At 45.7% G+C, this 12,741-nt stretch overlaps 1 protein-coding gene and 1 long non-coding RNA gene across 2 annotated transcripts; both read right to left on the reverse strand.

The window, feature by feature from the left end:
• Positions 1–4,030: 4,030 nt before the first annotated feature.
• On the reverse strand, positions 4,031–4,784 carry LOC100383109 (uncharacterized). The gene has a single exon (NM_001328568.1). It carries the CDS (start codon positions 4,612–4,614, stop codon positions 4,357–4,359), a length of 258 nt encoding a protein of 85 aa, NP_001315497.1. The 5' UTR covers positions 4,615–4,784; the 3' UTR covers positions 4,031–4,356.
• A 1,315-nt stretch (positions 4,785–6,099) lies between these two features.
• On the reverse strand, positions 6,100–6,501 carry LOC109943751 (uncharacterized). Its single transcript, XR_002266829.1, has 3 exons — positions 6,413–6,501; positions 6,213–6,326; positions 6,100–6,135 (listed from the first exon to the last, which is right to left on the reverse strand). It is a non-coding gene; the product is annotated as an uncharacterized lncRNA (long non-coding RNA).
• Positions 6,502–12,741: the final 6,240 nt, after the last annotated feature.

Raw genomic sequence — 12,741 nt, forward strand, 5'->3', positions numbered from 1 at the left:
TCGCTCCAAGAAAAGGACTTCGTCTTTGGTATAATCTTAACTCATTTACTTATGACCAAAGGGGAAGAAATTACTTCGAGGGCTCTAATGATTCCGTTTTTGGCGATTCATGCCAAAAAGGGGGAGAAATGAGCCCAAAGCAAAAGGACCGCACCACCACAAATTTCAAAAACTTAGTACTTTCCAAAAGTATTTTTCAATTGGTATATCAAAAGGGGGAGAAAGCAGTATTTCAAAAATGGTATATCAAAACCCTCTTGAACACTAAGAGGAGTATCTCATTTAGGGGGAGTATTGTTAAGTCAAAGGAAAAGCATTTAAAACGAGGGGAGAAAATTTCAAATCTTGAAAATGCTTTGCAAACTCTTATTCATTTACCTTTGACTATTTGCAAAAGATCTTTGAAATGGATTTACAAAAGGATTTGCAAAAACAAAACATGTGGTGCAAACGTGGTCCAAAATGCTAAATAAGAAAGAAACATTCCATGCATATCTTGTAAGTAGTTTTATTGGCTCAATTCCAAGCAACCTTTACACTTACATTATGCAAATTAGTTCAATTATGCACTTCTATATTTGCTTTGGTTTGTGTTGGCATCAATCACCAAAAAGGGGGAGATTGAAAGGGAATTAGGCTTACACCTAGTTCCCAAATAATTTTGGTGGTTGAATTGCCCAACACAAATATTCGAACTAACTAGTTTGCCCCAGTGTATAGAGTATACAGGTGTAAAGGTTCACATTCAGTCAATAAAAAGACCAAGTGTTGGATTCAACAAAGGAGCAATGAGGCAACCGAGGGCACCTCTGGCTGGAGGCACCGGACTGTCCGGTGTGCACCGGACAGTGTCCGGTGCGCCCAGAGGACACCAACTCAAACTCTTCGCCCTCGGGAATTCTCGGAAGCCGGCGCGCTATAATTCACCGGACTGTCCGGTGTGCACCGGACATGTCCGGTGCTCCAAGGAAGCGCGGTCTCCGGAACTCGCCAGCCTCGGGTTCGCGCGGCAGCCGCTCCGCTAAAATTCACCGGACTGTCCGGTGTGCACCGGACTGTCCGGTGTGCCAGCGAAGCAACGGCTCCCTGCGGCGCCAACGGCTCCCTGCGGTGCATTTAATGCGCGCGCAGCGCGCGCAGACGTCAGGCACGCCCATACCGGTGCACCGGACATCAAACAGTACCTGTCCGGTGTGCACCGGACACCCAGGCGGGCCCACAAGTCAGAAGCTCCAACGGCTAGAATCCAACGACAGTGATGACGTGGCAGGGGGCACCGGACTGTCCGGTGTGCACCGGACTGTCCGGTGCGCCATCGAACAGACAGGTTCCCAACGGCCACATTTGGTGGTTGGGGCTATAAATACCCCAACCACCCCTCCATTCATTGCATCCAAGTTTTCCACTTCCCAAATATTACAAGAGCTCTAGCATTCAATTCTAGACACACCAAAGAGATCAAATCCTCTCCAATTCCACACAAAGCCCTAGCGACTAGTGAGAGTGATTTGTCGTGTTCATTTGAGCTCTTGTGCTTGGATTGCTTTCTCTCTTTCATTCTTTCTTGTGATCAATATCACTTGTAACCAAGGCAAGAGACACCAATTGTGTGGTGGTCCTTGCGGGAGGTTTTGCTCCCGGTTAATTTGAGAAGAGAAAAGCTCACTCGGTCCGAGGGACCGTTTGAGAGAGGGAAAGGGTTGAAAGAGACCCGGCCTTTGTGGCCTCCTCAACGGGGAGTAGGTTTGCAAGAACCGAACCTCGGTAAAACAAATCTCCGTGTCTCACTCGCTCTTTCGCTTGGGATTTGTTTTGCACCCACTCTTGCGGACTCGTTTCTTATTACTAACGCTAACCCCGGCTTGTAGTTGTGTTTATATTTGTAAATTTCAGTTTCGCCCTATTCACCCCCCCCTCTAGGCGACTATCAGTAGGGATGGCAATGGGTACCCGAAACCCGAAACCCGATGGGTAAAAATCCTATTAGGGCACGGGTATGGCGGATTTTGATACCCATGGGTATTTTATTGGGTCATTTGTTATGCCCATCGGGTATGGTGGGCGTGGGTATGTTCTCTGTTGCCCCATACCCGCTACCCGATGGGGAACCCGCTAATATATGACATGTGGGTCCGGATTTATGTCTCATATAAAATGAATTTGCTCCCGATGGGTAAAAACCCTATTAGGGCACGGGTAGAATCAATGTTATGTTTTGTGTGATTTGAAGGCATGATATTGCCATTTAATGTTGAATATTGTTGAACCTGTGATAAAATTATGTTGGGTTCGATACATTTATTATGCTGGTACTTATTTTTGCGATTCAAATGATCATGTAATGTTAATGGGTATGGGTACCCGATGGGTACCCGCTACCCATGGTGGGTATGGGTATGACGTAATTTTGTACCCATGATGGGTAGTGGGTATGGGTATGGGTCAATTTTTTCTTAGTGGGTATGGGTATGGCTTCATGTGCCCACTGGGTACCTTACCCACTGCCATCCCTACTCATGTGCACGGACATCTTCTATATAAATATATATTTTTACTTGCTTGATATAATGTGTGTACGTTTTTTATCGACAAAAACTAACATGATTTTGGGAGTATTAAAAAATCCGTACATTATCTTGAAAATTTCTTCTAGCATTTCTTAATGCAAAATTATCAATGGTATTGTTGATATCATTCTCATCCAATGATTTTTTTTCTCAATACATAAAGTATTGTTCAGTCGTTCCTGAGACATTGTAAACCTCAAATAGCACCTCAACAATTTCAATTCTGAAAAGCTTATTTCAGCCAATGCTAAAATACAGACATGGTAAATAAGCCCCGATAAGCAATAAATATGTTAGGATAAGAATCCGTCTTTTTGACATACAAAAAATGCATAAAAATCATCGATGTTTCTGGCAAAGCTAACTTTAGAGCCCTGAACCAACAAATTGGGTCATTTACCTCAACATCAGATAAATCATGCAAATAGAATTTTTATGCAAACTTAGTGCAACAATCTTTCATCTCTATCAATATAGTGACTTTAAGGTTTGTGAGCTTAATAAGAACCTAAATATACTTTTGAATGTCTAAAGTTCTTCAAATATACTTTTCAATGATGTAATTATCGTATAAACCAGAACTAAGAAGTAATTAACTTATGGTGGCCTGGTCTACAGCTTGGCAAGGGCGTGCTCGCCGCAGCGACCCATATGGTCAGGTGAACACGGGAGCAGCAGTCGCCCAGCGCCCCAGCCTGGGCGAGCGGCCGAGGACGACATGCGGTAGAGGGAGGAAGCCGGCAAGAGGAGTAAAACAACAGCAACATTTACACGGGCTTGAGGCGAGCGCTTGCATTGATGTGACTGCAATAATCTGTACTACGTACATACGTTCTGACTGAATATGCAATATGCATGGTGCTGTTTGGTTGGACCATTCTAACCGGTCAATGGTTCACTTGAATCTGCTAGCCTGCAATCTGTTAGCTCTTGTAGTGATGAGAGCTTTGTGCCATTAGTTTTACACTTGAATCTGCTAGCCTGCAATCTTGAGACTGGAATGGATGCAGGATTGTTTGTGAACGCCCGCTGGTTCCTCAGTGCTCCGGTCCAGACGGGGTTTTAACTTATCACAAATCGTGATCCATTATCATCTCTAACGACAGCGCTCCTGATTATAGCCACGACAGCGCTCCTGACTATAGCCGGACCGTCCGAACACCTGTATTCTGGGAACAAACTTTCTTCTACAGCGCATGCTCCCTATATCGAGAGAAGACGAGCAGATCGTGAATGAAACAAGAGATTGGTATGAGTAACCGACTACTAGGTTTGTGATGCATTCGTCTGCGGTACTGTATCCACCAAAGACCCTTGAGGACAACCATCATCATGGACTTTTTGCATTACGCGTCACTATGATTCAGAACGCTCCTTTGGGTTCATCGATCCCCTACCTAGTGAGCTAAAAAAAAACTTAGGATGCACTCTGGGCAGAATCGTGTGGCACGCGAAGGTAAATGCAGACGAACATTGGAATCTTGAAATGACCACTCATCTGAAATTTGCAGAGTCGCTCGAGATCTCCGCATCAATTTGGGACCCCATAATAAGGGGGAAAGATTAAAAAAAACGGGGGAACGAAATCATCAGCAACTCACGGGACACACGGGGAGTCACAGATCTCATCAACTGTTACAATGGGCATACGCAGCACCATATATATTTTTGTTGTTGTTCATCTTCTTGGCTAGAGACTCAACGAATCAAGCAAGAGCACATAATAGATCAAGAAACGGATCGTATCACCACGCATTTCTTGGGCGGAGGGAGGCGCGGTTCGGTCAGGTCACATCTTGGCGACGGAGGCGGAGGAGCCGGACCGGTCGTAGTAGTACTCAGGGATCGGGCGGGAGAAGGAGCGGCGGGCCTCCTCGAGGTCCTCCTCCTCCTCGTCGCCGTCGTCCTCCGCGGTGTGGAGGTGGATGCAGGAGCAGCGCTCGAGGGACGCGAAGAAGGCCGACGCCACGCCGGTCGCCACCCACATCGCGTAGCTCTCCATGTTCCCGTACGACAGGAACCCGCCGTTGGGGTTGATGCCGTTCATGGCTGCCTGCCCGTGCTTCCCCTGCCTCCCGCCGAACGGCCCGGCTTGGTCCGAGGAAGAGAGCGGAGACGAGGCGAGGCGGTGGTGGGTTAATCGGTCGGTTGGTTTGCCTTGGGTTTCAGACCTCTCGCGTGGGTGGGATGTCCTCGTCGTCGTGGTCGCTGTGGTTGCGATCTCTTTTTTTTAGACAAAAGACAGCGATGGTCGTCCCGAAATTAGGAGTAGCTCTCACGATAAACGGATCGGACAGAAACGGACGCCTCCCTCCCTCCCTCCCTCGAAAGTCGAATCTCACGTGGGCCCCGCGGGACGGGAGGGTCCTCCCGACTTGCCAAGTCGGGAGGAGAGGGACACGGTGGCACGGATAAAGCCGATAATCATTGCCGCCAAGCGTGCGGCGGCGTGCTGGCAGCCTGGGCCGTCGCGTATTGCCGCCAGCCAGGTTTGTCAGAATCGGATCCATGCATTTGGTGTGGGATACTGCAACATCAGCTGATGAAGTTTCAGCACGCTGTCCAATCCAACTCCGTTCTCATTGCGTGTTCAATCTACTGAAGCTAGAAATTCCGCTCTTGGTTAGTCTGTCTTACGAGACTTGAGATTCGCATTGCGCGTGTTCAAAAAAAAGAAAAAAAGAGAGGGTTCTGGGTACAGCTGCAGGGAAGAGGGAAATGATATCTTGTGGAGAAACAAGTAACCATTTTGCTCTACTTGCTGGTGATCTGATTAACCGGATGAACCATGCCCATTTTGCAGTTTGGTTAGATTGAGCCGTGAACTGTGAACACGTTCTATCTTAACACTACAGAAAAACGCCCAGTTTCCGACGGCCTAAACCGTCGGAAATAAATCCTAAACCGACGGAAATAACTACTTCCGACGGCTTAAGGCGGGTCCCGTCGGAAGTAACGCCGTAGGGGATACCCAGTCGGAAGTACCCGCGTTTCCGACGGGGCCGTCGGAAGTAAGTTTACTTCCGACGGCCAGGGCGGGACCGTCGGAAATAAAGCGAGGTGGGCCCCGCAGACGGCCGGCCGCCGACGCCTGCCGCCGTCACAGCTTACTTCCGACGGCCCCGTCGGAAATAAAGGTCGTCGGAAGTAATTAAAAAAACAGAGAAACAGAATTTTCCTGCTTTTTGTTTTACAAACAATCACACAAATTCAATCTGCACACAATATCCAGTTTTCAATAATTCATCCAGAATCACATACAATACCACAAATATCCATAATTCATCGTTTCACATGAAACACACAATTAAATTCACAAAATGTTCCACAAATTAAAACACAAGTTCACAAGTTCACAATAGCACAAGTTCCCAATACCACAAGTTCACAAGTCCATAGTACGAGAAAAACACAAGGAGACAGGCTACTCAAATGGAGGAGGTTGATCAAATGGATGGGGTTGATTTGATCCGCTAGCTCCTCCGCTGTTTAGAAGACCGTCCACAAAAGAAGCGACCGCATCTTCAGAGTCCTCATTTCGCGGAGTTAGCAAGTTTCCTGGAGGGACCTACAACATTCAAAAAAATGTGTTAGTAGTTAAATTCTTGTTATGCAACGTCAAAAGAAAAAGTCAAGTAATATAACCTGAGGTGCAGGTGTGGGCCAACTAAATTGTGGAGTCGGTACAAACTGCGGGATAGGTGGAGGAGGTGGCATAGTCATCGCTGAAAAATCTGGACGTTGCCCTAGTGCTATTTGCTGAAAGAAATTGAAAGCTATGTTACGAGGATATATTAGAAAATATATGCTCCAATTATAGTAGAGGCTCACGAGGATCTAATTACCTGCATCATCTCCTGCTGTCGTGCAAATTGAGCAGCCCAGTACTCTTGTTGTTGCTTGTTATACTCCTCCTGCCGCCTCAAAGCTTCCTACACCCGGATCAGCTCGGCGTTTCCTTGGGTACTAGAGCGAGGACCACAGCTAGACGACCTCGATGGGCGAGACCTTTCAGGCCTCACCTGAGTCGAGTCGATAACACTACCAAACATAGGGTAACTACAAAAAATAGAAAGAAGTTAAACACGCAACACATCATGTTAGAAAAGATCAAATCGACGAATTAATAATAGCAAACTCACCGTCCATGAGGTTTTCCGCCTCCACTAGCATACACAACCTGAGGATCGATAGGCTGATTCATCCAATCATAGTCTTGCCCATGCTCCGACATCATGGAAGCACCATATGAGGCCTGACAAATAATAAACAATGCAGTTATATTTTTCTCGACTCTTAGAATAGAAGTGCATTGTAACTAGTTGCGAAAGTCTCACCACACGCTCAGCAGCTGACTGAGAACACAACTGTTCTGGATTTGTAGGATCCGACCCCCTGTGACCTCTAAGGTAAACCTGAACATCACTCGGCGTAACACCAGAACTAGCTTCCTACAGGCAAAAGAAAATAACATAAAACACATAGAAGATTCATGATATGCACGACCATAAATTACACTTACCATGCGCTTTGCCAAACGAACGTGGCCATCACCACCATATCTGTGGTGAACATCATGCCCACGATTTGAGCTGTTTCTCAATGAAACACCTTTAAATCCATCTGTTGCCCAATATTTGCATACAGCCCGCCAACCAGCCTCATTTGATGCCATCCATGGCACCGAGTCTGAAAACTTTATTTCGATCCAATGTATTGTTAGTACTAACACTTGGACATGAATTAGGATAAAAACAATTTACCTCAAGATATTCTTCTTCGGTTAAGTATTTGTTTGATGCCTCACTTTTGGAACGTGGCCGACGTCCTTCCTGCCTTAATATGTAATCAGAAGTGACTTGGATCCGAGCATAATACATCTGATCCCTAACCAAGGTAGTCGTGCTCTTGTTAAAAACGATACGTGCACGATCGTTCATACTTCCATCTTCAGGCAACTTGTAACGTTTCTGAAAAAAACAAGAAACAAGATTTTTAGCACATTGTATAGTTGAATCAATTCAAGTTGGGCTAGAGAACATACCCAGAACTCATGCCACACAGCACCTTGGGCATTCCTATGTTCCGCATTGAACGCGAGCCCGTACTGATCCCAAGACATACAAGGCACCTCAACGCCTTTCTCCATCACTACACCAGGCCAGAGATATTTGCATATACTTCCCAAAACTTTATTCACCTGTGTGCGACGTCCTTGACCTTGAAAAGATGCATCAATCCAAGACCTGCAACCACATTGTACAAAAGAAGCATTAACAAATTTCTTATAATGTATGAACAAATATTTAACATTAAATAAAAGAGTTACGAGGAGTAATGAGCACATGTTGCTCTTCAATTTTGAAAATCTATGCTTACTTGAAGTATGGAGTCATCTCTTCCATGTTTTCATACATGTAGAGTAATGCATCCAACTTTTCTTCACGTCCAATGTGATATTCAGTTGATGCTCCAACTGTCTTTCCCTCGAATGACAAATTTTTGAGTTTACTGCATGGACCAGCTTGATCAACATTATACCTTAATGTAGGTGCATTTACATTGTGTTCTTCTGCAAAGTATACACTCGTGAAGGCTGATATCTCTTTATATTTAAATTCTTCAGCAATACACCCTTCAACTCTTCCCTTATTGCCAACCATTGCACTAAGCTTCTTAAGTGTCCTTTCTATGTGATACATCCATCTATACTGCACAGGACCCCCAATCTTAGCTTCATATGGAAGGTGTACAAGTAGATGTTGCATCGGATTGAAGAATCCAGGGGGAAATATTTTTTTCAATTTGCAAATAAGGACCGGAATCTCCTTCTCTAATTTCTCCATCACATCTTTTTTAATTTCTTTAGTACAAAGTTGTCTATAGAAGTAGCTTAACTCAGCTAACGCCGTCCACACATCATTATTCAAGTAACCCGAAACATTACAGGAAGTAATCTTTCCATAATAATGTGATAATCATGACTCTTCAATCCATTCATTTTTCCTGTCCTCAAATTCACGGACCTTCTGAATCCCGCGGCATACCCATCTGGAAATTTTAAGTTTTTCAACCACACCATCACCTCTTTCTTTTGCTTAGATTTTAGACAAAATGACGCACGTGGCTTAGCACCACTCTGAAGCAAGACCAGGCTTGGTCGGTTACAAATTTTCTCTAAATCTTTTCTGGCCTTTATATTATCTTTGGTTTTATCGGGGAAATCCATACATATACTAATAATGCTTTCAGCAACATTCCGCTCTTGGTGCATGACATCAATGTTGTGCATCAGAATCAAGGCCTCCTTATAAGGGAGTTCCCACAAAGAACATTTATGTGTCCAATTATGTTCTATTCCAAATCCCAGGTAACCAGTACCGTCTGGTTTCAAATTATCGAGCACAGCATAAATCTCTGCGCCACTCAAACGTTTCGGTGGGCCTTTGGTAACAATGGTGTCTTTTCTGAATTGATTTGCCTCAAATCTGAACGGGTGATCGATAGGCAAGAAACATCTGTGGCAATCAAAGTAACAGATTTTCCCACCAAACTCAAGACGAAAACAATCTGTATCCTTACCACATATTGGACATGTCAACTTTCCATGACAACTCCATCCAACAAAAATACCGTAGGCCATGAAATCATGAATCGACCACAAGTACGCAACTCGAAGATTGAATCTCTCTTTCTTGTAGCAATCGTAAGCTTCAACTCCTTCCCACAATTTTTTCAACTCATCGACTAAAGGTTCCAACATTACATTGAGATGTTTTCCAGGGTGTTCTGGTCCAGGAATGATTAGACACAGAAACATGTAATCGTATTTCATGCAAAGGTGAGGTGGAAGATTGTATGGAACTGCAAATACAGGCCAACAAGAATACGGCGATGCGGTCATATTGAAAGGTGAGAACCCGTCCGTCGCCAACCCGATTCGAATATTTCTAGCTTCACTAGCAAAATCCGAATCAAAATCATCAAGCGCCTTCCACGCATCACTATCAGATGGGTGCATCATAACTTGAGGGTTCTCGCGTTCACGTTCTTTGTGCCATCTCATCTGCTTAGCGGTGTTTTTTGAGAGAAACAACTGTTTTACACGAGGCGTGAGAGGCATGTAACGAAGTTGCTTCTTTGCTACTTCTGTTGTCAATTTTTCTCCATCTTCATTTACGACCTCAACGAACCTTGATTTGCTGCATCTCAAACATTTGTCTAATTTTTCATTTTCCTTCCAGAAAAGCATACAGTTATCTGGACAAACATCAATTTTTTGATACTCCATACCTAAGCCAGAGAGTAACTTTCTTGACTGATACACGTCTTTGGGCATTTTCTGATTTGGTGGTAATACGTCGCTGATCAAATTCAAAAGTTCATTTAAGCAGTTGATGGAGAATGCGAACTTAGACTTGATAGCCATAAGTCGCGTCACAAAAGCAAGAATGGTTACTCTCGTGTGTTCGTGCAACGGCTCTTCTGCTGCCTTGAGAAGTTCAAAGAATTTTTTAACTTCCGGCGGTTGAGGATCCTCAGGATTATCTGGTGAAAGGGAAATGTGCCCTTGGGCCATTTCTAAGTATTTTGGTGATTGAGTGCAAACACAAGTGCTTAAATGTGAAAATATGCCCATTGATGAACAAAGTGCAAATCACAAGTAAAGGTATGTTTCTAAGCCTTAGTACATTAGTTTTGTGTACTAACATCTTGTCTAAGTGTTAGAAACAGGAGAAAGAAGAAAAGAAAAGAAGTGGAGAGTGGCTGTGTACAGCCAAAGGCTGCTTCGGACTGGGGCACCGGACTGTCCGGTGTGCACCGGACAGTGTCCGGTGCGCCAGACCACCACAGAGCAAACCAGCCGCTCTCGGGTTTTTCTCCGGCGACTTCGGCTAAAATTCACCGGACTGTCCGGTGTGCACCGGACTGTCCGGTGAGCCAACGGTCGGCCGGGCCAACGGTCGGCCGCGCGATCGGCGCGCGACACGTGGCCGAGCCAACGGTCGGAAAGGTACACCGGACTGTCCGGTGTGCACCGAACATGTCCGGTGCGCCAACTGTGCGCAGATCTGACTCAGACAGCAACGGGCGGATGCGCTGTTTAAGGAAACAAATCAGGCACCGGACAGTGTCCGGTGTGCACCGGACTGTCCGGTGCGCCACGAGACAGAAGGCAAAGATGGCCTTCCAGATTTGTTCCCAACGGCTCCTAGCTGCCTTGGGGCTATAAAAGGGACCCCTTGGCGCATGGAGGAGAACACCAAGCATTCTTTGAGCACTCTTGATCACTCACACATCAATCTCGCGCACTTGTTCGACATTCTAGTGATTTGAGCTCCGTTCTAGTGTGCTAGTCTTTTGAGCTCAAGTCTGGATCTTGTGTGTGCGTATTCGCTGTGATCTTTGTGTCGTGTGTGAGTTGCTAATCCCTCCCTTGCTCTGTGATTCTCTGTGAACATTTTTTGTAAGGGCGAGAGGCTCCAAGTTGTGGAGATTCCTCGCAAACGGGATTGAGAAAAGAAAAGCAAGAACACCGTGGTATTCAAGTTGATCATTGGATCACTTGAGAGGAGTTGAGTGCAACTCTCGTCCGTTGGGACGCCACAACGTGGAGTAGGCAAGTTTTTGTACTTGGCCGAACCACGGGATAACCACCGTGTCATCTCTGTGATTGATTTCTTGTGGTTATTGTGTTTTGACTCCTCTCTAGCCACTTGGCCATACTTGTGCTAACACTTAACAAGTTTTTGTGGCTTAAGTTTTGAAGTTTTACAGGATCACCTATTCACCCCCCCTCTAGGTGCTCTCAATTGGTATCAGAGCCGTTCTCTTCAAGAAAGGGACTAACCGCCCGAAGAGATGGATCCTAAGGGGAAGGGAATTGTGATCAACGACAAGGAGAAGGAGTCCTTCGTCAACGAGCCAAGGGATGACAAGTCCAATGACTCGGGCTCGGGCCACAAGCGAAAAGATGGGAAGAAGAAGAAGACAAGACGCATCAAGGAGATCGTCTACTACGACAGCGATGAGTCCTCTTCTTCCCAAAAGGACGACGACCACGACAAACAAAAGACGGTTAACTCAAACTTTTCTTTTGATTATTCGCGCATTCCATATAGCTCAAATGCTCATTTGCTCCCCATTCCACTTGGCAAGCCTCCTCACTTTGATGGAGAGGACTACGGATTTTGGAGTCACAAAATGCGTACTCACCTATTTTCTCTCCATCCAAGCATTTGGGAGATTGTGGAAAATGGAATGAAATTTGATAGCTCGGATAGCCCTTCATTCATTAATGAGCAAATCCATAAGAATGCACAAGCTACCACTGTTCTTCTAGCTTCATTGTGCAGGGATGAATATAACAAAGTGAGCGGCTTGGATAACGCCAAGCAGATCTGGGACACCCTCAAGATCTCTCATGAAGGAAATGACGTTACCTTGCTCACCAAAATGGAGTTGGTGGAAGGCGAGCTTGGACGGTTCGCGATGATAAGGGGCGAGGAGCCAACTCAGACATACAACCGGCTCAAGACCCTTATCAACAAAATAAGGAGCTACGGAAGCACGCGATGGACGGACCACGACGTCGTCCGACTAATGCTCAGGTCCTTTACCGTTCTTGATCCTCATTTGGTGAATAATATTCGTGAGAATCCCAGGTACACCAAAATGTCGCCCGAAGAAGTCCTAGGAAAATTCGTCAGCGGGCGAATGATGATCAAGGAGGCAAGGTATGTGGACGACGCCTTGAATGGACCGATCAACGAGCCGCAACCTTTTGCTCTCAAAGCCACAAGGAGCAAGGAGACGCTACCCAGCAAGGTGGCGCAAATTGAGGCGGTCGGTCTTAATGATGAAGAAATGGCCCTCATTATCAAGAGATTCAAGACGGTGCTAAAGGGTCGCAATGGACAGCCGAGCAAGACTAAGACCAAGGGGAAGCGATCATGCTTCAAATGCGGTAAGCTTGGTCATTTTATTGCTAACTGTCCTGATAATGAAAGTGACCAGGAAAAGGGGAACAAAAGGGAGAAGAAGAAGCACTACAAGAAAGCCAAGGGCGAGGCGCATATAGGCAAGGAGTGGGATTCGGATTGCTCCTCCTCCAACTCCGACAATGAGGGACTCGCCGCCACCGCCTTCAACAAATCGGCCCTCTTCCCCAACG

This window comes from Zea mays, chromosome 1 (genome assembly GCF_902167145.1).
Source record: "Zea mays cultivar B73 chromosome 1, Zm-B73-REFERENCE-NAM-5.0, whole genome shotgun sequence".
In the NCBI taxonomy this organism is placed as follows: Eukaryota; Viridiplantae; Streptophyta; class Magnoliopsida; order Poales; family Poaceae; genus Zea; species Zea mays.

Coding starts and splice junctions, on each gene's coding strand:
- LOC100383109 (NM_001328568.1), bottom strand. CDS start 4,614: ATGAACGGCATCAACCCCAACGGCGGGTTCCTGTCGTACGGGAACATG.